This window comes from Emys orbicularis, chromosome 5, assembly GCF_028017835.1.
Source record: "Emys orbicularis isolate rEmyOrb1 chromosome 5, rEmyOrb1.hap1, whole genome shotgun sequence".
In the NCBI taxonomy this organism is placed as follows: Eukaryota; Metazoa; Chordata; order Testudines; family Emydidae; genus Emys; species Emys orbicularis.
In genome coordinates, this window is record NC_088687.1 from 97,033,753 (window position 1) to 97,058,734 (window position 24,982).

The following is a 24,982-nucleotide window of genomic DNA, read 5'->3' on the forward strand; positions in this document are numbered from 1 at the left end:
GACCTCTTCTAAAGTACAGTATGTGACCTTTTGCATAAAGCATATTCCAGTTACATCATATTCATACTCATAAGCATATTTCCATAAAATGTATGGAGTGCAACGTCACAGCAGGATTTATTTATTTTTTCACTTGGACTAATTTTAGTCTGCGACAGTTCTAGTGACTTTCAACATAATTAGTGCTGATTTACAAGTGGGGGGGGAGCAGAAGATAGCTGCAGATTTTAATTTTAATCTGAGATAGGTGACAGTATAATACATTTGACAACTTCAGTCCTTAAATACAATGTTAACCAAGAATATATATTTAAGTGAAAAGATGAAACTATCTGAAGGAAGTAGAAAATCATTCATAATTAGTATACCAATGACAAGATGGAAGAACTGGAGTGAAGTTGAGAGGGCCGGGAAAGTCTAGAGAGCAGATAACTTTGCTCTCTTGGATAGTCCTTGCCTAGGACTTGGTATTATTGTGAAGAAGCCAGGGCTGCACTGGCAGGTGAAAAGTGGACCAAGCAATGTATTTTGTCCAGCCCCCACACTACCATGGGATCCTATGAAGTGTTGAGTGCCCTTAGTTCCTAGTGAAGTCAATGAGAGTGCTCAGCATCTTTCAGGGGATGCACAATACTTCACAGTATCATTCTCATACTAATATGGAATACTAAAGGTAGGTGTAACAAGTCAGTAGTGGCACTGGGGGTCCAGTGGCGTTTGAAGAAGGGAATGTTAACACCTTGTAAGGTCTTTGGTAGCCTCCTTGAAGAATAAAAACAAACACCCCCCCCCCAACAACAAACCTTGCCCCTCTGCACATCCCACAGGCCCAAAACAAACACCCTCAAACCTTCCCCTTCACAGGTATCTTTGAGGCAAATTCTCTCTCTCTTCCCCTTTGTAAAGTTTCCTCTCTCCCCTCTTAACAAAAATCAGTCTTTTCCCAAAACTCCACATCATCTGCTATCCTTCCAGGAAAATATCCCTCTCTCTCCCTCACGCAAAATCCCAGCATTCGCTCCACTTCATCTGAAAACTCCCATTGTTTCCCAACGCTGGTCAGCCCCTCCCCCCCAACTCCGTCTTTGACTTTGACCCCAATTACATCTCACTGTAATCTCTCGCTGTCCTGAACATCAATTCCGTTGTTGCCTTTGCCTCTTCCCATATACCATCTTTCATACACTGCATTCTATTCTGTTCTATTCTATGTATTTTCTTATAGTACACTAATTACTCTAGTGTATGAGTGCCTTCCAGTAATGTGCTAAGCAACGTGACTAACATCTGTCGTGTTTGTTCTCTCATCCTCCCCCCCAGGGGGAAGAAGCATATGCAGTGGAGTTCCTTGTTGTGGTAGGTTTTAGGGTGTTTGTGTTTATGGGGTTTTTTGTTTGTTTGATTTGTCTAATGAAATCTAACAATCAATCAATCTGTCAGGTGATTGAGAAAGCAGAAAAATCTCAGGGAGGCTTTCTGGCTGGACATGAGACGACGGGTTCCGCCCTACCCCCAGAACAGCCTAGGCACTCATCTTCCATTCATGCCAGTATAATGCTGTTGGTACTAGTGGTGGTCTATGGCAGATCTGGTGCTTCTGGCAAAGCTCCTGATTGCATACCAGGGATGCTGTCTAAGAGGGATGCCATCATTTCATCACCCTCTTTACCAAACTATCCCCTCCCAACACTGAACTACTGCACTCAATATTTACAGATAGTAGGGTGTGGGGTGGATGTAGTTTGTGTGCAGAAGGCCAGTTTAAGTGTCAGTTATGTTGTGTGTAGTAACTTTAAATGTTTCGCAACAACATTTTGTGTGTTAGTTATTGTAATTGATTATATATACTATGGTAGCACTCAAAGATCCCAATCAGGAGCATAGATGAAGAGACAGTTCATCATATTATTGGCACACCCATACAGGTGGTTTGTTAAATCGTTCATTTAGGTCTATAAATGATGCTAAGTGATTAGGCACAACAGAGGGACTGAAAGGGGGATACCGTACATTGGTCAGTGGATTAAACAGGTGACAAATTAAGGATGATCGTATTTTCAAAAATCCAGCTCAAAACTTCAAAATGAAACACTTAACATAATCAGTTTGATCATGATGGTCTATGCAGTTTTTTTCATTCTGACATTAATGGATTCGAATGATGAGTCAGTCTCAAAAGCAGCTATGGAAGATATATTAGTTAAGCTGCTGTGTTGTTTTGTAATTCACTAACCTATTAAATCAGAACAACAGACAACGAATCTGAATTAAAATAGTAAATCATCTAATTGTTTTTAATTATAAGAATTGGAGAGCTTTAATATGTCAAGATAAATATCTTGGTAATATCTTTTATTGGACCAACTTCTGTTGGTGAAAGAGACAAGCTTTGAAGCTTACTCAGAGCGCTTCAGGTTTCTGAAGAAGATCTCTGCAAGTTCGTAAGCTTCTCTCTTTCACCAATAGAAGTTGGTGCAATAGAAGTTGGTGAAATAAAAGAGATTGCTTCACCGACCTTGTCTTCTAATTTCCTGGGACAAACATGGCTATAGCAACACTGCAAAGATAAATCCCCACATGCATTTTTTTTTAAATGTCATCTTTTTAGGCTGATACACAAATGGAGTTAATCACCAGGGAAAGGAAAGTTTTATTTACTCCCCAAAATATTTGCTTTTATATTTCAAAATCTATCAGAGCCAGGTTTCTAAAAATTTGTATTTGTTGGTATGGCCTGATCCTGATAACTTTACTCTCATGCATGTGGTTCCATTAATGCTTTGCAGAAGAGAGCTCTTGAATATAAATTCTGCTCTTGCATGCCATATGTTTCAGACACTTACATACTTAAAGCAGGTATTTTAGTAAAATATGCCCCAAATCAGCATTCTGTTATTTGGATGATTATGTGCAATTTGGGCCACAAAATATTCTAGGAAAGATATTCTCTATTCTCTGGACCAAATTCTGTCGTTGGCTACACGTGCAATTTCTGTTGAAGTTAAAGAGAGTTATGTGCATATGTCAGAGGTTTTAATTTGGCACTTCTTTAGGAAAACCGATGTGTGCCTTATAGTCACTCAAGTCAATCTGTGATATGTAAAAATGCTAAGTAAAAGTGTTTATATATTTATTAATCTCATAAATATATGACTAGTGGGAAAAAAATCATTGCATACCAAATTTCAGACACTTCACCTTTGAAAATCATTATATTCTTGTACATATATTCAAAATTTTTCACACACTGTTATCTAAGCGTAATTTAGTTAAAAAAGCATAAATACTTTTGTTATATTTTATATACACATCACATCTCATAGCATGTCTGAGACCCATAACTAAAATCAGAAATATCAGATGTAGAACTAAAATACCAAATAGCATAGGTATGTAAACATAATATATTTTAATTGAATATATTATTTCTACATATGTTCTCTTTTTTTATACAGATTACTTTTCTCATTGAAATATACAAAGGCAGTGTACACATAAAGGGCCTATTCACACAGGTAGTTGTGTGGTTTCCATGGGACTACTATCATGAGTAGAGCAATGTGTGTCCCAAAGATGTTTTTGGTTTTAGTTTGAATTTAAAAAAAAAAATTGCACCTGCCTAGATCAGTTTTCTTTCACAAAGATGTGGGAGAAAAACAATATATCTTGTGATCAAATGACTGCCTTGTCATTTAGAAATTCCTAATCTCCTTCTTGGGTCTCTGTATAGAGGAAAAGCAAGATAAACTGTAAAATAGGAGAAGTTGTAGAAATGTTGTGATAGGGTAATTATATAATACCCTATCACAAAATTTTAAGAAAGGTGACCCTAGTCTGTTAACTTGTCAGGTCTACATAGGACTTCTGTCAATATTTCATGCTCTTTTTGACCTGTATAATGTTCTTCCCTTCAGCTGCATAATGACGGTCTGGGAACTTCACTGTTTTACAGAATGACTTCTCGGAAATAGATAATTATTTTTATGGATGAGCTGCATATCCTGAATTATTTGTATTGGTCATTCTCGTGTTGCTGAGTGTCTCATCCAACAGAGGCAATCGGCTCTCAACACATCCATTGCTCTTGCATCCATCCTCTGTTGCCGTGAGATGATAGATTCCTTAGACCACTTTTTGCCAGGAGATAGAGTGGTTAGACCTACATCCATTTCCACCCCCTCTAGTATCAGAGCCTTTCAGCAGAGCTGGAGACAGTTGGGGGGAGGGGGAGGAGTCTGGATTTTTCTTTAAGATTCCAGAGACAGGCTGAAAAGTCTGTGGTTCCTCCACAGCATCCACCACATGTTCTAGATGTTTCCTCCTGACTGACAGTTTAATGGGCAATATAGATACCCTTTTATCCTCACTATTTGTGGGTCATTAAGGTTCCTTCACAATTTGCAGGGTCACTGACTGAAGGATTAGACATCTCTGGGTGAAACACAAGTATGTGGCTGTAATGGGGAGTAAATGACAGTGAAAAAGGAGAGGGTGGATTCAATGTTGTCTTGACAATAGCCCTATATCAGGCTGAGGACATACCATGCTATTTTCACTCATATCCTTACCAGTGTCCACATGGTTGATAAAGTGCAGAATGATGAGCTTCTTGCTGCTGGGTCTTTTTATTTGGGCTTGGTTCTGTGTCACAAGGTACCTTTTGTGGACAAAAGTGAAAGTATTACTACTGGAAAAGTTTCTAAAGAAGGAAAGGGGGGAAATATAATAGTCTGTGATATTGGACTACAGAGCATCACATCATTAACTATCTCTTCTGTTCTGTGTAAGGTTTTAAAGCTGTCACTGAGTGTAGCATACTTTATTCCCACTCATTCATTCCTTTGTTGATCATAGGACAATCAAAGAGAAAATTTTGTTGGTTACTAAATAATTGGTTATCCTATACTTATAAAACAAGATATTGTGTTCTGTTAGGGCACACAATGTGCTAGGTGCTCTCCATATACATATGAAGGCATGATCCCTGCACCAAAGAGCTCCCAAGCTAAGAAACTGGATCATATTAATTCAAAGTGATGGACTCATATTACACATTTGTTAGAGAACATTTTGAAGAACAATTAAACTTTGTGCTTTCTATGTGCAAAAGCTTCATGGTTAAATGTTAAAGGTGAAATCTTCACCTCGCTCCCCATTCCAGCCTGTTTACACCACATAAAAGTGCTGAAATAGTATAAAGGAGCCCCAAAAGCCCGATATCTGGCCAGCGGAGGATTCCTGTGCTGCAGAAACGGTGGAAGACCGCCATAAGGCTGCCTCCTGAGGACGCACCTTGCAAACCCCATCACGGGGGGCATGCTGAAGGTAGGAGAAGTGTCAAGGGCCAGGATTCCAGGCAGCCCATAAGATAGCCTGAGGATGCTGTAACTTGGACGCAGGCTTGTGCTGTGATGCTTACAGGGGCAGCACAGAATCTCTCCCTAAATCTTTGCTGTTCTTTTTATTTTTAAGTTTTAACTATGAATGTGTATTAATGGAGAAATAACTGAAAGTGGTAACTTACATATGAATGACATATTCAACGTTGGTTACAAAAAAGATATACAGTTACCCAAATGTCCAAATTCTGATTTCTGGCTTCTTGATAATGATTTTTTCCATTTGAATTAAGTCAAAAACTAAATATTCTTAACATTTGTTTACATTTTAATATGGACCCAGTCCTGAACCCCTTGCTTTGTCAAATCTATTATTTGGCAAGAAGCTCGATTCCTTCTCCCACCCCTTTGATTTCTGAGGAAATCCTGATGAATGAGGTGTGTCAGGATCAAGAGAAGGCAGGCCTGAGTCTGCTCTGACCTGTGCTAGGATACAGCCCCGGGGATCAGGGAAGTGTAAAGGTTACTTAATTGCTCTGGTCCATCTGAGGATCTGAGCTGTTAACTTTAGTGGGAGTTTTGCTGGAGCGAAGAGTTCAGGATTTGGCCCTAAAAAAAGCTACTGTAAAACACAAATAATACAAACCAAACAAACTAAACCCAAATCTATACAAAATTCAGCAAGGACACTGCAAAACTCCCTGCATTGGAGTAGCTCCCAGTTAAGGTTTAGCTACACAGTGAACTATATATAAACAAGGAGATACGAGATGAAATCTTGGCCCCATTGAAATAAATAGGAGCTTTAGTAGAGTCAGGATTTCATCCATAATACGTACAAAAATGAGTAGTAAGTAGGGCTGTCAAATGATTTTTAAAAATCACAATTACTCATGAGATTAAAAAAAGTCATGATTAATTGTCATTTTAATCAGACTGTTAAACAATAGAATACCAATTTAAATGTATTAGAAAAATATCCAAAAATATTTATACCTTTTCAAATACATTGATTTCAGTTACAACACAATACAAAGTGTACAGTGCTCACTTTATATTATTTTTTATTACAAATATTTGCATTGTAAAAAGGATAAATAAAAGAAATAGTATTTTTCAATTCACCTCATACAAGTACTTTGATCCATGGGCTTGTAGCGATCCTGAAACTCTGTAAGTGTACTCTGTCGTGGTTGCCAGCATTCATTTGCTGACAATGGGTTATCTTTAGCACAAGAACTGGAGGCAAAAGCATGAAGTGGCACTGCAGACTTGAAATACTTTGATGGTATTGGAACTCAGCCTTGCAATAGCTACCGATAACCTTTTTTTTTTTATCCAGAGAACCATCCAGAAGTTTTTAAAAAATAAACTTCCCATTCAGAAGACCTGAACTTTTGCTTCTTTCCTCCATTAACTTTTTCCTGATATTTAATCACTCCAGATCATGAGAAAAATCAGTAGAACTGTGCCAATGTCCGCCAAGCGATGAAGTACAGTAAGTGAAGAGGGTCAAAACAGAGGTGTGTGTGATTAACTCTTGTTAAAAAATGCGGTAATTTGTTTTGTGTTAATCGCTTGCTTTAACTGTGATTGACAGCCCTAATACTAAAACTTCTAATTCTTGTAGGAGAGAGAATATCAAATAGATTCCAGACCCAGAAATATAGTTACTAACATATTAACAACAGTTGACTCGCTACAGATGGTCTATGCTAACTTTTTCTGCAAGTGTATTTATTAGAATACTCTGGCTCAAGATTAACTTCCTGTGCTTACTAGTTCTTTCACCTACCATGAAATAGGAACTGCTGTCAGGTTGATAAATAGATTCAAAGGATCTCTAGTTTTGTTGGGGCTTCTCTGATTGCTCTGCCTCAGCATCCTCTGCTGAAATTCTCCTTTGTAATTTCTTACAACATTTCTGATTTAAAATAAAACAAATATTTTTGAGCCTCCTATTGCAGCAGTACATTGTCAGTGCCCCCCACTGACACAAAAGCTATACTTAATGAAGACACTTAGCTTTTCTACCCTGGTATCAGTAGCTTCTGTATTTAAAATACTGAGCTAAGAATGGAAAATAAAGGTGTGTGTGCATTTTTAATCCACCCATCACTATAATAAAATAGTCTGTCTGAAAGGACCATAGTCTCCATCATTTGCAATACTTTCATAAGTGAATGTTCTCACTTTGTCTCCAGGAGAGACTGTGTTGGCCGTTCTAAAGACGTTTTATTCATGGAAGGCTTGTGCAGAAACATAAAGGCAGAAAGACTTGGGCTCATGCTGACCTCTGGTGACATATGAGGGCTTGTCACAGAGCAAGCATGGCCTTTGGCTTCCCAGAGTTTCATCCTGGACTCCATCAACTGCAACAGCCTAGTTGATTGTATATCACAGAAAGGTGGGGTGGAGAAAAGGTTGTTCTCTAAGGTCCTCATCCAAAGCCCATTGATGGAGTCTTTTCCACTGTTACCAATAGGCTTTGGATTGCCCTTCACTGCACAGTTAACCTGGGCAATGGACACTTAGGTCTGAGCACCTGGGTTAGTCTAGTCCAAGTGTGAACAGCCACATTGCAAAGCCATACCCAAGTTACTCTGTCCTACCTGGAGGTGTACTCACCATGTGTGTCACTAGGACTTCTGGGGGCATAACCCATGGTTCTTTGTGCTGCAGTAAAACGAGTCACTCTGATTCTTTCCCAGTGAATTGTGGGAGACCTTGGCTGTCATTCTGGGCATGTGGGGCAAAATGTGGGAAGGACTATCAGCACTTGGGTGATTTAGCCTGTGTCTTCATTGCAAAGTAGGTGGTTTACCCATCTAAGCACCTGGGCTCTAGCACATACCCCCAGTTGTGCCAGCTAGCCTGGGTTGAAAGCACCACTAAATTTTGGTGAGAGGGTCTTGTGTGGGGATGGGAGGGAGATTAGGTGCAACAGCTGAGTGAGAGACCAGATTAAGTCTGCAGGGAAGACATACCCTAAGAGAGCCAGGCCGCAACCTATTGATGGACTTGAAAGAGAAATATCAGGAGCTTGAAGCCAATCTGGAATTGGATAGGGAGCAAGTGCAGATTACCAATGCTGGTGTGATGTGCGTTTGTCAGCCTGTTATCTTGTAGGCAGCCCACTGCATATTGGACTAGTCGAAGCTTCTGTCTGAAATTCAGATCATATTCCTTCAGTCCAGTCTGGAGGTGAAGAAGATTTGGTCTGCACCTGAAAGGAAGAGGCATTAGGCTTATGAAGATGGGGAAAACACATTTCTGGGTACTGCTTCTGTTTGGAGGGCTAATTGTACTGATGAGTCCAGAAGAATTTTGAGACTGTGAGTCCTTAAGTCCAGTAATAATTAAGGAGGAACATGCAAACATAGCACTCTTTCTCTGAGATATATTCCACAGTCAAGTGAAGAAACAGGCACCCACAGCCCTTCAGAAAGATAAGGAAAGCAGTGTCTGATGGGACAATTTCATTACTTTGTAGCAAAATGTTATGCTTATTTAAATACCTTTTAATATGATATTGCTTCTTTGGAGGGAGGGGGAAGTGATTGGTGGAAACAGAAGCAGACTGTGTCCTGAGGTGCAAAGATCCAAATTTGCTGATCAGGGAACACTACATCCTTGCACAGGCCACTGAGATGTTAAACCAGAAATGTGCTCAAAGAGATACTGCTGCAGAGACTGACAAGGGTGCTCCTGACTAGCAAACAAATTAAGGTTGCCAAACTCAAGCATTTAAAAAAAAATCAGATAAGCCTTTTGCATATTAATTTCTATACTGAAATGCTGACTTGGTGTGTTTCCAGTGTATAAACCACTTTGTCCTGCATGTGTATTATGGTACCATTCCAACTACCTCTGAAAAGAGTAGGAGGAAAACACCCCAGGATGGCAATGACAGGCAAGGTGGGTGAGGTAAAATCTTTTATTGGACCAACTTCTGTTGGTGAGAGGGACAAGCTTCAGAGCTTACACAGAGCTCTCCTTCGGATCTGGGAACTATACTCTGAGTGTCACAGCTAAATACAATTTGTTCCACCTTGTATTTAGCTGTGACACTGAGTACGTTTCCCACACCTGAAGAGTGGTGTGCTCGAAAACTTGTCTGTCTCACCAACAGAAGTTGGTCCAATAAAATATATTACCTCACCCACCTTGCACCTCTAATATTCTGGGACAGACTACTGCATACCAGGATGGGAATGGATATTTTGTTTCCTTTTTTTGCCAGTCAAACAGCATTGATTCAAACTGGCCCATGTCAATCCCTCCCCACCTCTCTCTCACCAGAGACTTCTATCCTCCCACCCCCAGACTCACCCCAGAACACTCTCTCATATTTTGGACAATGATGCAAGCCCTTGGGCTTTCCAGCCCTTTTTAGCATTCCATCATGCCCACCCTATTGATCTAAACATGGTAATAGCCCCATTAATAACTTGGACCTTGTTATTATGTGCAAGCTCTTTGGATTCTGGGGGAAGCTATAATGGCTCAATGGATGAGGCTGAATGCCAAAAGGTTTGCTTTTTAGTTTGGTTGACATAGTTTTGGCTCACTGTCAAACACCTTTTTTGACACCTGATAACTAAGCTTTACCTCAGTCTTGTGTCAGTCTCAGTACAATCAGACATTTTAGAGCCAAACTCTAATCTCCTTTCAGCTTCCAATTTTAAATCTCCATTACACTTTTTTTACATAACCTCAGACTGAAAAGAAACAAGCAGAACAGGACCCAACTCAATAGTTAGCTTTATGTTCTTTAATTATCATTTTAGAGCAAGATTTTTTTATATGTAACTGGATATTGCCTGGTTTTTTTTGGAGGGGGGGTGGTTTGTTTGGTTTTTGCAGCATGTGGGTGGGTAAGATGCCTGGATTTTATGATGAATTTGTGAGGAGTGTTTTATCTTCCTTTTAACAAATCCATTTCTGTTTTAGTCAAAGGCTAGCTTTATGGAGAGAGAATTAGTTTTATCTTCAAGTCATAGAATCACAGAAGTGTAGGGTTGAATGGGACCTCAAGAGGTCATCTTGTCCAGTCCGTGCACTCAAGGCAGGACTAAGTATTACCTGCACAATCCTTGACAGTGTATGTCTAACCTGTTCTTAAACATCTCCAATGACCCAGATTCCACAACCTCCCTAGGCAATTTATTCCAGTGCTTAACTACCCTGACAGTTAGGAAGTTTTTCCTAATGTCAGCTCTAAACCTCCCTTGTTGCAATTTAAGCCCAGTGCTTCTTGTCCTATCCTCAGAGGTTAGCAAGAACTGTTTTTCTTCCTCCTCCTTGTAACCTTTTATGTACTTGAAAACTGTTCCCATCAGTCTTCTCTTCTGCAGACTAAATAAACTCATTCTTTTCAATCTTCCCTCATGGGTCATGTTTTCTAGATCTTTATCATTTTTGTTGCTCTTCTCTGGACTTTCTCCAATTTATCCACATCTTTCTTGAAATGTGGCGCCTGGAATTGGACAAAATACTCCAGTTGAGGCCTTATCAGCACCGAGTAGAGCAGAATTACTTCCGGTGTCTTGCTTACAACACGTCTGCTAATTCATTCCAAAATGAAATTTGTTGGTTTTTTTGCAACAGTGTTACAGTGTTGACTCATATTTAGCTTGTGATCCAATGTGACTTGCATTTGTTCTTAATGACTTTCATCCTATTTACTTCAGACCATTTCTCCAGTTTGTCCAGATCACTTTGAATTTGAATCCTATTCTCCAAAGCACTTGCAACCCCTCCCAGCTTGGTATCGTCCACAAACTTTATAAGTGTACTCTCTATGCCATTATCTAAATCCTTGATGAAGATATTGTATAGAACCAGACCCAGAACTGATCCCTGCCGGACCCCACTCAATATGCCCTTTTAGCTTGATTATGAATCACTGATGACTACTCTCTGGGAATGGTTTTCCAGACAGTTATGCACCCACCTTACTGTAGCTCCATCTAGGCTGTATTTCCCTACTTTGTTTATGACCTGCAGCACAAGGAAGTGCCTCAGGGTAGCTGGTCCCTATGGATAGATGAGGCTCAGCACCCCTGGATTAGAGTAAATTAGTCCAATCCAGCCAACATAAAGGGCTGCTAGTAGTTATATTTCCCAATGTTTATGAGGTCATGCAAGACAGTATAAAAAGCCTTATTAAAGTAAAAATATACCACATCTACCACTTACCTTCCCCACCCCCATCCACAATGTTTGTTACCCTGTCAAAGAGAGCTATTAGGTTAGTTTGACATGATTTGTTCTTGACAAATCTATGCTGACTGTTACTTGTCACCTTATTATCGTCTAAGTGTTTGCAAATTGATTGCTTAATTATGTACTCCATTATCTTTCTGGGTACTGAAGTTTAGCTGATTGGTCTGTAATTCCCCAGGTTGTCCTTATTCCACTTTTTATAGATTGGCCCTATATTTGCCCTTTTCCAATTCGCTGGAATCTCTATCGTCTTCCATGACTTTTCGAAGATGATCGCTAATGGCTCAGATATCTCCTCAGTCAGCTCCGTGAGTATTCTAGAATGCATTTCATCAGGCCCTGGCCACTTGAAGACATCTAACTTGTCTAAGTAATTTTTTTACTTGGTCTTTCCCTATTTTAGCCTCAGATCCGACCTCATTTTCACTGGTGTTCACTATATTAGATGTCCAATTGCTATCAAACTTTGGTGAAAACTGAAACAAAAAAGTTGTTTAGCACTTCTGCCATTTCCGCATTTTCTGTTGTTGTTTCGTCTCCCGCTCCCCCTCCCCCAATTAAGTAACGGGTCCACCCTGTCTTTTGGTCTTCCTCTTGCTTCTAATGTGTTTGTAGAATATTTTCTTGTTAGCTTTATGTCTCTAGCTAGTTTAATCTCATTTTATGCCTTGGTCTTTCTAATTTTGTCCTACATGCTTGTGCTGTTGGTTTATATTAATCCTTTGTAAATTTGACCTAGTTTCCACTTTTTGTAGGATTCTCTTTTTTTGAATTTCAAATATTAAAGATCTCCTGGTTAAGTCAAGGTGGTCTCTTTTCATGCTTCCTATCTTTCCTATGCAGTGGGATAGTTTGCTCTTGTGCCCTTAATAAAGGCACAAGAGCAAGCTATCCTATATCCTTCCCATGTTTACCTCCCAAGTAACTTATTCTCTTGTTTATTATGCATCTCTCATCAGTTTCCCCATTAGTTAATACAAAAAATCAGCGTACTTCATTGTGCATATCTTAAGTACTTTTATGGCCTCCATCATCTGGACAACTGAGTCTTTAATGTGTTTATCCTCACAACATCCATGTGAGGTTGGCAAGTGCTGTTACAGCTGGGAATAGAGGCACAGAGAGACTAAGTGACTTTCCCAAGGTGATTCAGGAAGTTTGTGGCAAAACGATGAATTGCACACACATCTCCTGAGTCTCAAACTAGTGACCTAACCACTGGACCAGCTATAAGTTAAGTTTATTTCATTACAGTAAATAGGATTGCAAAGTATATCTCTGTGATGGTAAACAAGAACAAAATAGAAAAGTTTAAGTGAAGGGTCTCTATTTATGTCAACGTTTGTCATAGATTCATCGATCCATAGATACCAAGGCCAGAAGGCACCATCTAATCTGACCTCCTGTATAACACAGGCTGTAAAACTTCTCCATAATAATTCCTAGAGAAGATCTTTTAGAAAAAAAACATCCAATCTTAAATTTAAAAATTGCCAGTGATGGAGAATCCGCCATGACCCTTAGTTAAATGTTCCAATGGTTAATTACCCTCACTGATAACAATGTATGCCTTATTTCCACTTAGAATTTGTCTAGCTTCAACTTCCAGCCATTGTCTTGTGTTATAACCTTGTCTCCTTGACTGGTTATCATTATTTATTCCCAATGTAGGTATTTACACACAGTAATCAAGCCACCCTTTAATCTTCTCTTTGCTAAGGGCTGGTCTACACTGGGGGCGGGATCGATCCAAGATACGCAACTTCAGCTACGCGAATAGCGTAGCTGAAGTCGAAGTTTCTTGAATCGAATTACCTGGGGTCCACACGGCGCGGGATCGACGGCCGCGGCTCCCCTGTCGACTGCGCTACCGCCTCTCGCTCTGGTGGAATTCCGGAGTCGATGGTGAGCGCATTCGGGGATCGATATATCGCGTCTTAACGAGACGCGATATATCGATCCCGGATAAATCGATTGCTACCCGCCGATACGGCGGGTAGTGAAGATGTACCCTAAGATAAATTGTCACATGGGGGATTCCCAGGGTTGGGACAAGAATCCTACGTCCCAGCCACATATCTCTGCACAAACACCAACCCTGCCCCTAGGAGGGTCAGAGTAACCCCCTGGAATAAGCACCACACTTAACAATAGAACAACAGCATTATCAGTCCCATGCAAAGCCAGGAGTAGACTCAGGTCAGGATCTCTAGCTCTTGTTAGTAGAGTGTCATTCCCTCAGATGTGTCAGTCTAGGTCTCCAGCCCAGTTAGTGGTGGCGCAATGCATTTATACTTAAAGACTCTCTATGAACTGGGTGAGTTGCCTTGGGATGTGACCTGAGGCTCTTTGTTGTATTTTGACATGGAAGCCCTTACAGAACTATCATATTTCAGCATCATACAAAGGGAAGCCTGTTTAAAAAATGATGTCAGACTGCTGTGCCAGTCTGGGTCTCTTCCCTCCTTGCTGATTGGGGAGTGTTGTTTGGAATTCCCCAAGGGAAAACTCAGTGGAAGTGGATCATGACAAGGTTAAGGGGTGACTAGATCATCGTTTAAGTACCTACAAGGGGAACAAATATTTGATAATGGGCTCTTCAATCTAGCAGAATAAAGTATAACACACTCCAGTGGCTGGAAGTTGGAGCTAGACAAATTCAAACTGGAAATAAGGCGCAAATTTTTAATAGTGAGGATAATTAACCATTTGAACAATTTATTAAGCGCATGGTGAATTCTCTATCACTGGCAATTTTAAAATCAAGACTGGGTGTTTTTCTCAAATTTATGCTCTAGGTCCGGAATTATCTTAGGGAGGTTCTATGGCCTGTATTATAAAGGAGGTCAGACTAGATGATCACAATGATCCCTTCTGGAATCTATAAAACTGTAGGTGCTACTGTATAGAAATAGATAATAATAATACAATGCAGATTCATTGGTTTTCTGGATTCCAACACCTTTCCGGTCTGCATCACTGGAAATTTGTGGTCTAGGACTAATTCTTCATATGCCATTTCATCAGTCTTTTCTCATCTTCCTGTTCTTCTTCTCATTCACTCCTCACTCTGTGTGTGTGTGTGTGTGTGTGTGTGTGTGTGTGTGTGTGTACACACAAATATATGCTTCAGCAACTGGTCTTAAGGAATCTCCATCTTGGCTGGTTACTTGTAACCAGGTTACCTGTAACATAGCTATCTCTGTCTTTATCTCGTTGGTGATAGATATTTGAACAGAAGATGGCACCTAACTTAGCTTCTTTCTTTGGGTTTTTACATAAGGCTGAAATTGTAATATGGTATTGCCATTCACTAATCGATTTTATTATGTCATATCCTATCCGTTCCTTCTGAGTCATCCTTTTGATTGCATAACTTGATATGCTTACACTTCAGGAGGTATAAAGAACAATTTATAATTTTTTGTCTCAATCTTATTCCCATTGAAGTCAATGTGCATTTTGCTGCTGACTTCAGTGGAAGTGGGATCAGACCCTTCCTACTTCTGTTCCAAAGAAACAGTGAAATTGATTTACCTCACACTTTTGCCAGGTTTATACCAGTGTAACTTCATTGACTTCAATAAGAGTATCTCCTGATTTACTCTGGTGTGAGATTAGAATCAGGCATGATAGTTGCTTTATCATGGCATCAGTTTTGAAGCTGTAATATGGCCATCATAGAATATCCGTGTTGGAAGAGACCTCAGGAGGTCATCTAGTCCAACCCCCTACTCAAAGCAGGACCAATCCCCAACTAAATCATCCCAGCCAGGGCTTTGTCAAGCCTGACCTTAAAAATCTCTAACGAGATTCCACCACCTCCCTAGGTAACCCATTCCAGTGCTTCACCACCCTCCTAGTGAAAAAGTTTTTCCTAATATCCAATCTAAACCTCCCGCACTGCAACTTGAGACCATTACTCCTTGTTCTGTCATCTGCCACCACTGAGAATAGCCGAGCTCCATCCTCTTTGGAACCCCTTTCAGGTAGTTGAAAGCAGCTATTAAATCCCCCCTCATTCTTCTCTTCTGCGGAGTAAACAATCCCAGTTCCCTCAGCCTCTCCTCATAAGTCGTGTGCTCCAGCCCCCTAATCATTTTTGTTGCCAAGTAGCTTTGTTCTGTGGCTACCTTTTTGGAACTAGCAATACCATTTACATAGCTTTTTGTTAAGCACTGCTATGATGGGGTGGACAGGAGTGGTTAAATAGAGTCTAGTCAAGTAGACAGAATATGTACGGATACTTTCACATATAGATCCCATTAAGAAATCTTCTTGAAAACAGATCAAGGGACAGCTGAGGAGATGGCAGATGAGGTATTGCAGTTAGGAGTGGGGAAAATGAATCTGTTTCCTCTTCTCCTAAAACACAGCTTCAGTTTACAAGCTGAAATCCCTATGTACATCCTTACTTAAGTACCCATAAGTGGTTCAAAAGTGTTTTATTATAACTGATGACAGTGGGTAACAGTAGAAAAAGCTGAATAATTGGACAGGTACAGCTGTCCTTAAATCACTGAAGCAAAATATACACTGAAATATTTACATTCCCTTTCCTTCCTCCACTCCTGGAGCTCCCAATTATCCAACCCCCAGCCCTAAAGTGTCTTCTGCTGGCACTTTCAGCTATACTAACAAGCTTGTCAGCTAAGGAGAGAATGTTGAGTTGGAATACTGATGGATTAAGGCTCTGGCTGTTTTACTTGTGCAGCTCCTGGATTGTATTATGAATCACAGTTTCAGTGTCTTTGGGCAAAATTGCCAAGCGTATCTGTGGAGACCATATTACAATGTCAGAACAATGTCAATTCTAGTTAAATAATACATTTTAATAAAAAATAATTAAAATAACATCAGGGTTTTGACAGCTTTTCCACCCAAGCTTGGAAATCCTGTCTTAAGGCTCCCACAGCACTTTAAACTTGACCCTCTTTTTCATTTTATGTTGACATAATTAATAAACAGTGCTTCATTTTCACTTTTTTAATGCCATAACAGCTCTTCAATCAAATTACAACATTGCAGCATTCTCCAGGGTACTATTTATTGCACATACAAAATAAACTTTATACGATAGAGAAATTGTTGCATGCTGTGCATTAGAATTGTGTGTTTGCATATTTTAGATGCCCTGTCCTGTTGAGAAAATTTTGGGTATTTAGCTTTATTAAAACAATATATTTTTCTAAAGGCCACAGATTATTCATAGATCCTCCCAACACAGCTAGTCCGAGCTTGGCTTTGGGGTGCGTGTAAAACCATGGCATAGGTTCTTTCATTTTGGGGGGGAAGATACCAGATCAATGTCATAGCTGAAGGGGGCAGTCCTATTCTGGCTGTCGTTGATGGCACTAAGGCCACTGCAGATTTCCTGCCAACTACTTTCAGCTGAGTCAGCTCTTCTGCTTACCAGCCAGACTGCATGACTTGAGGCCACAAGGAGGGCCAGCTCAGGAACATGAGATGGTATGGTCAAGTTGACTAAGCAAGGGCCTAATCCCAATGCTGACACAGACCCCCTCTTTGACCTTTGTCCTGTTACGCACACACAGGTCAACATTTTCAAACTTGGCCCTGGTACAGTTTGGATCAGCCTAAGTGCTGCTCTGAATTGCATCTGGCTGACATAAAGTTCTAGCAGCTGAGAATCACTGTAGTGCTTGTCTCTTTCTTCCAGCCACATCCTTGGCCTGCTCTTAGATTGGGGACTCTAAAGGAGGTAACTTAGGGACAGCTAGAGGAATCTCCAGATAGTTATGACAGCTTTTCAGCCATTCAGTGTTGCCTCTTTGATCTCCCTCAACACTGTGCGTTCACTTTCTATTTTTCAATAGGGGGACCAGGAGTTTAACCCTACTAGTGTGTTTATATTCTTAGAATTTGGGACTGAATTGCTTGCATTGAGACGTAAAACTGAAGCCAAGTTCGAAGACTGTGTGCATTATAGTTTACTGTATGCAAAACTGGTAATGAAATTGCAGTTTGTATTATATATTGTATTATTTGACAAATAATGTATAACAATATAAAGATCTATTGTAAGATATAACAGGACAATGTTGAGGTCCCTATCATAGCTCTACTTTTTTTGGATCAGATTCAAATCTGTTATATTGGAGTAACTCCCAAGTGACTCCTTTGCCTGCAGTGGTATTACTCCAAATTACACCAGGGTAACTGAGATTAGATCTGGCTTCTTGCCTTTTGAAAGCTTGATTGTCAGTAATGCATTAACACCTTTTTTGCATAGAATAATAATTAGGGTTGTGAGTTTTTGGAATAGTGCAAGCCAGCTTTCACAGTTAATCTCTATAGCACTGTTTGGTGCCCTGGAGAGAGAGAGATTCTGTCTTGTCACTTTTAATTTCCTCTCAGCCTGTAACAGCCCATTTGGAGATAATTATCCTCGTTTTCAGATTTTTCTGACAGACAGTATTCAGTCTCTGTATTTTTGAACCATACTTGTGGTTTCCACATGTTATTTCAGCAAAACCTATGCTTATTCCTAGCCAAATACTGAGAACATGCATGCACCCCAACATCTTGTGTTGTCCCTTGTCCTCTTTGGGGCAGGGACAGTCTCCTTGCTATGTGTTTGTACAGCACCTAGCACAGTGGAGGCCTGATGTACAACTGAGTGCCTAAGTGTTAATACATAATATAAATATATAATCTTGGTTTGGACACATTGAGGAGGGATCTCTTTTTCTTTTCCTCGTTTATCTTTTTGTTTTCTAAAAAGCCAGATAAATTATAAGTAATCCCAAAGTAAAAGTATTGTGAGGAGCAAATAATATGTTGAATACTATACTGTAACAAATGTGTAACTACCTAGGAACTTTTGCTACTGAATATGGCCACTTGGAACTTCATGGTAGCTGTGGGGACAGAATTTAGGTTGCCCTACTCCAAAATCACAGGCCCTCACCACTAGATTGAATGGCCCCTTTAAGGTGTGCAGGCAGCAAGGCGCAAAAAGCCTTTTTCCACTTTTCTTGCACTTCACATCCCACTGTGTAGCAGCAAGGCATAATTACAAGCTCCGTGATCTCCTTCGACAGCTTCTTTTAGGACCCACTGGGCACAGCTGGTTGGCTGTGAAGGGGAGTGCATGTTTCATCATAAGCGACAACGCAGGGATGCATTTCCTCTATGCTCCAGGAAGCTCCAGAAGGGATTGTACCAGCACAGTTCCTCCTGGTGTTCCCTCTTGAGTGGGGATGCATCTCTACACCATTCCCAAAGCACAGGAGTATATAATGGCCCTTAGCTGTTAATAAAAATAAAAGGGACTGTTAGCTATATAGAGCCTATATAAACAATTGAGCACTTTTGATTTTATTCAGTAGAGGGCAGTGGCGCACATGCACACTAGTATGTTCAATTGCACTGCTCTTTGTCAGGAAAACATTGATTATAAGAAACTAATCAATGCAGGTCTCCATTCTGGGCTTCTAATGCAAAGCCTACATTATTGTGTTAATCAATGGAATGAAAAATTAAATCTTATCATACAACATCTTGATCAAAATATTGTTTTTTAGAACAGCTTTTAACGAGGAATAGAAAGCACTAAATGCCTGTTCCTTTGTTTTGATCAAATATGGAGGTCAAGATACAGCAAAGAGCAGTTACGAGGTGCAATGTTCTTTTTAGGAAAAGGCGTGGTGCTTTCATTGTCAAATTGCACTTAGCTTTATGTAAGTACCCTCCCCCCCCCCTTTTCACTTGAATATTCTGCTTTACAACAATTTTTTAACATTCTAGGTGCCTGATACCTACATGGTAGTTGGAAACAACAGTGGGAAATTTTCTGCTGGTGTGGCCCATCCCTATTAGCGCATATTAGTTAGTTTTGAGCCTCATTGAAAACTGAAGATAGAAAACTGAGCAATTATTTCTCCCTACAGCACAATAATTAATATGCTGGTATCATGGCTGTCCAGCTATAATCATTAGGAGGACATTCTTTCTACAGCTATAACAACAGTTAAGCAGCAGAGTGAACACAGGGAAGGGACTATTTTGCTTAAACATTTGTCACTTAAACAATTAAAATATAGGCTGCTGTTGCACAATTATTTTTAGCACCATTAGTAGTTGTATTGTAAACAGTTTCTTTGGCTTTGAAAAAAGCTGTTCAGTCTGAAAAAATAGCCTTGAATTAGAAAGCTTTTAACAGCAGTGATCTACAACACTAGGAATAATAGCTCTGCAACAAAGGTGTTTTATGTTTAGAATTGTGGCACCTTATTAAATACCAGGCAATGTAATTATTTTTGCTGGCTGTGAAAATGGGAAAGATGTTTGTATTTGCTGTAAGTGAAGCACTCGGGGGGGGGGGGGGGAGGGGCGGGGAGCTTCTAGTAACACCAGTGTAACAGCAGAGTAATTCTAATGAGGTCAGTGGAGTTACTCCATATTTGCAACAGTATGACTAAGAGCAGAATCTGGTTCAGAATGTTTCACATCACTCTGTGTGCAGAATACAGAAAATGTATGTGCTAAAAATGTGTTTGTTTTTCTCTTCTCTTATCAGACAGTATAACGAAAGTCTTCACTAATATCTACGTAACCAGCTTTGGACCTGTTTCAGACACAGACATGGTGAGTTCCTGAGTGAACTAATCTTTTGCTTGCATAGCACAGAAAGGCTGAGGAGACCTACTGTTAACTGTAAAGAATGTTTACATTCTGCTCCCATTTACACTGGAGCAAATCAGGAGTAAATTCATTGAAATCAATAGAATTATGGCAATATAAAATTGATATACATGTCAAAAGATGTAGAGTGTGACTTAGGTGGTCATAGGTTTTCTTTTGGTCCTCTGCACTTGGGTGGATTTCACCCAGAGTGAAGTCAAGGCAGGGAAAGCCTATCAGTAATAGTCCCCAAGTTGTTATAAATGTCTTGTTGAATGGCTTTGTTGATATACACTTTTTATAAAGAAGAGCATAGATCCCCAATCACTGGACAAGTTGAGGAGCTTTCAAGGACTTTGGGTGAATGGCTTGGGACAAAGAGATAGAGAGTGAGGTATGAGGTTTGTTCTGGGTGGGCCTCAAACTCCGCCCCCACAATGAAATGATCTGAGAAAAATTACTGGAAGGAAGGGGGCCCTGGTACTTTTGAGTTTCTGACAGGCAGTTTCGAACAATGGCACCAATCCAGCAAACACTTGTGTAAGTTATTCGTAGGTAGTCTGCTGAAAGTCATTGGAACTACTCAGGTCAGGAAGGACCAGCAGGATCAGGACCAATGGCTATTAAAAGAAAGAAGCTAACAATATTGGCCTACAGGGCCAGTCCTAGGTGTGCTGTCACCCAGAGTGGAAAATGTTTTCCCCAAATGGCTGCGAAAAAAACCACTAATCTCCTTCCCCCATTTTTCTCACCTAATGATATCAAATTGCCACCCCCAGAAGTTGGCATCCACTGCAGATGCCCTGAGCTCCTAACCCTAAGTCTGGTCTCTTCCCCTGTCTATGGAGAGCTTTCTCAACTGGCTCCCTATTCTGGGCTCTTTCTGTTTCTGAATCCTCATGTTATGCTATGGATCATTCTGTAATTGACAACTGTTAACAGGTTAGTTGGTGGTAGGGCTGTGCAAGATACAAGGAATTTGAGAAATGCATAACATGAGGTTTTGGAGGGATTTTTGATTCATGAAATGGGTGCAATTTTGAAAAGAAATACCAAATTATTTTTTTCTTGAAAAAATAGCACCGTTTTGGAATAAATATTTGCCAGTTGCAACTGACACACTATATACTGGATTTCATTAGATATTTCAAATAAAAAGCTGATTTTAGAAAAAAAGTATGTTTGTTTTCTTGGGCGGCATTATAGATGGCCTTGATTCTTGTGAATAGCAGGAAATGTTTTTTCCCTCTAAGGATATGAAATGAACTTTCTAAAATCATTTGTATTTTGTTAGCTAGCGCTATAGGTTTGATTCTCCACAGCAATATACACCAGGGCAAAACAGGTGTAAAATTCTATCTATCTTAGGTACCTATATGGACCCTATTACCATAATATCTGAGCACCTCACAGTCTTAAATGCATTTATCTTCACAACACCTCTGTGAGGTAGGGAAGTGCTGTTATCCCCATTTTACAGATGGGTAATTGAGGCACAGAGAGACTTAGACCTGGATCCACAAAGGGACTTAGGCACCTAAGTCCCACTTTCAGGCGTGATCCACAAAACTCCTGCGTAGCTGCCACCTAAACCTGTAGATGCCTAAACTAACATGGCACATAAGTTCTGTCTGAAAAGGTTCCCTAGGCACCTATGTTTCTGCCTCGGGGCATGCTCATTGCTGCCTCACTCTGGGCACTTGGAGACCTATATCCACCTAAGCCCCAAAGTGATCTATGAAGTGGGAGAAGATGGGCTGAGGATAGGATCCCACATCGCAGCTGAGTATCCTAACCACAGGGCTAACTGTTCCTCCTCCACTACCACCATCACTACCACTTGCCCTTTTGTGTGGAGCAAGGCAGCCGCCTAACTCTTACTCACAAGAAACACCTTAGGCATCAAGCTGCTTGACTCCAGCAGAGTGGTTCCCAGCTGAGGCTCGGAAGCAGAAAGATTGCCTCCCTGCAGCCTGGAGGTAGACACTGAACTCTGTGAGAGTGAGAGGGGCTGTGCTTAGAACACACCCCTCTCCTGGACATCTCCCATTGGCTAGTTTAGGCAGCTTGCTGCCTAGCCTGCTGGCTTTTGTGGATTGAGTTCTAAAGCAACTGTTTCTCCCCATTCATTGTATAGGGAGCTAGGCAACGAGCTCAGGGTTTGTTGATCTCCTTGTTGTTCCAGTGATTTTCTAGGTGCCTAAAAGTGCAACACCCAAGTCCCTTTGTGGGTTTGGGTCTTAGTGGCTTGCCCAAAGTCACATAGGAAGCCTGTGGCTAAATAGGGACTTAATCCCAGGTCTCCCAAGTCCTGGCTGCTAACCATTTGATCATCCTTCCTCTCTAAAGTTTGACTTTGCAGAGGAGTAAATGACCACACAAGGTGTGGGGCAATGGAGAATCAGGTCCTATGATATCAGTCCTATAAATGCAGTTTTCAGGGGGATACTTGTGGAAATGAAATACAGTGAATCAAAATGACAGTTGTTACCATTGGCTGTAGATCTGTTTGCAGATATGTAGATAGATAAATAAAAGTGGTTTAAGGGTGCACTAACACCAAAGTTTCAGGCTTAAATAACATGTGCAATTGACTCCTATAAAATTACTTTGTAATGCGTACCAGGAGTCAGCTAAAAAACTGAGTTTAAAATAATTATTGATTTCCAAGTAATCATGTATCCTGTCAAACATGAAAATGATATTTATGTAAATGCCATAAATTTTCTTTCAAGCAAATATTATATTTAGCTGGACTCTGTGTAAATTTAAACCACTATACATGGGTCCACAGACTATCTGTATGAGGAGGCTCTGAAGAGAGGAAAACTTTTTGATGTTCCCATGACTGATATGGCAATTTCTTTCAATATCTTTGGAAGACCTTATTTTATTAAGTTTATGTATTAAGGTGGGCCAAGACTGTATGTAACTTCCCTTGGGGAGAGAGATGACAGATGTGAAATCTGGGAAGTTTAAGAGCGTTCAAAAGACCATATTGAATTGTGCCAGATAAATATGGACTTGTGGGGACAATAAGAGTTCAGTGGATTCCCTGGGGAATCCCTAGAGAGTAGCTAATGCAAATTCCACATCTCCCGTTATGCAAAAACCTAGCTGTTTGAATCTACGCCCTGAGGAGAGGGCCATTGTCTGCTGATTACCTACCTATTACAGAAGGCCAATATCAAAGACTCAAGCTGTATAAATGACTGATCTGCCCAGACTTCGTTCTGGTCCTAAATCTAAGTTGTATGAATGTGTAATCATGGGGAAAACCCAATTGTGAGTTTTGAAGGACTAAAACCTACCAGAGCCCTAGATTGGAGCTGGGGGTGACCTCTGGTAAGCTTTTTAGCATCCGTGTAGGTTCTTTTATTCTTTTAATATGCTTCTCTATAATGCTTTTTACCTTAAGAATAAATGTGCTTGCTTCGAAGGAGATGTGTGGTGACTTACATCCGCAGACAATACACTGGTCAGAGCCCTCAAAGAGAGAGCTAATTGCAGGTGCTGGCCTTTTAGGGTGTCTGGCTTGTTGGGGATATCACAATGTGAGGCAGGGAGCTGGGCAGCCTTAAGATCCCTAATTAGGAGGGAGGGAGGGAGATGTGTGTCTCGACCCAAGGAAGGTGATGGCTGTGGAGCTGGAAGCCTTAAGTGGGTGCCCTTGGTTGACTACAGAGGGGGAAGACAGGTTCAGTTGCTCTGAAACTGAGTGTTCCCTTTCAGAGTTTTCCCCAAATTGTTTCACCTCGACGATGGGTTTGATCCCCCCTGGCCTTAGTTCTCCAATGGAATGGCAGTGGTCCTGCTCCCAGACCACCTGAATCCCAGGAGATCTTCAGGAAAATAGGATCATTATCACTGAGGTCCTGCACTTTCAAGTCAGGCTCTCTGAGAATGCAGCTTCATTGCCAAGATGGTCCCATAGTGGTGCTTCTAGGACTCCTTTTTAAAGCTTCCCCCCCCACAGCTGGAGGTGGGTTGGGGGTCGTAAAACAATAACTGCAGTCTTGAGTTGCATTAACATTCTGCCAGTTTTTCCACTGTCATCTCGGGATGGAAGAGTGATGCATGTGGAGTGAGGTCTACAGAAAAGGTCTGGGGAATAGTTTGGGTGTGGTTCACATTGACCTCGCCCTCTGTATGGAACAGGGGAGATCCACACTGGAAATGATAGGAATGGGGCAAATGGAATTGTGGTGGAATAGCATTGGTTATTCACATTGCTAACAAAAGAGTTCATGATCATTATTACTGTTTGTTATCAAATTAATAGGAATCAGTTATGGCTCAATTTCCATTAGTGCTAATGTATTTTGTATCTAATCTGCCACTTGAAGCCAATGCCATAATACAGGTTTCCATTGAAATTCCAAATTTTTTCAACCAGTCATAATTTTGGCAGAAATAAACATTACGCTGTGAAGCTTTCAAAACTTGGTATCAGGCTGTCAAGGAAATATTGTGAGTAAATCTGACAAAATGTGGTTCAATAGTTTAACATTGGAAGAATAAAAAAAGTGAAGCCTTTTTGTACTAATGAGTTGTGCTAAATCCTTTAATTGGGCATTGCTTTAGTCTTCATCAAGATTTAATTAATTTGACCAGTTTGAAAAAAAAAATTATCTCCTGTAAATAAACTGTGAGTTACCTAATGTCCCAGTTGTTGGCTTTAGAATTGTTGCACAAACTGAATTTCAAAAGAACTACTGCATGAATGTGTGCATTTATGGTAACTGTTTTTACTCTGATGTTCAAAACTA

General features: G+C 40.4%; 1 protein-coding gene across 1 annotated transcript in view; it reads left to right on the forward strand.

Moving 5' to 3' along the window:
• Nucleotides 1–24,982, forward strand: part of GABRA2 (gamma-aminobutyric acid type A receptor subunit alpha2) — a 79,140-nt gene that overhangs the window by 6,212 nt on the left and 47,946 nt on the right. Inside the window, exon 3 of the mRNA XM_065404702.1 lies at nt 20,110–20,177. Coding sequence (XP_065260774.1) covers nt 20,110–20,177 — 68 coding nt within the window. The remainder of the gene's footprint in view (nt 1–20,109; nt 20,178–24,982) is intronic.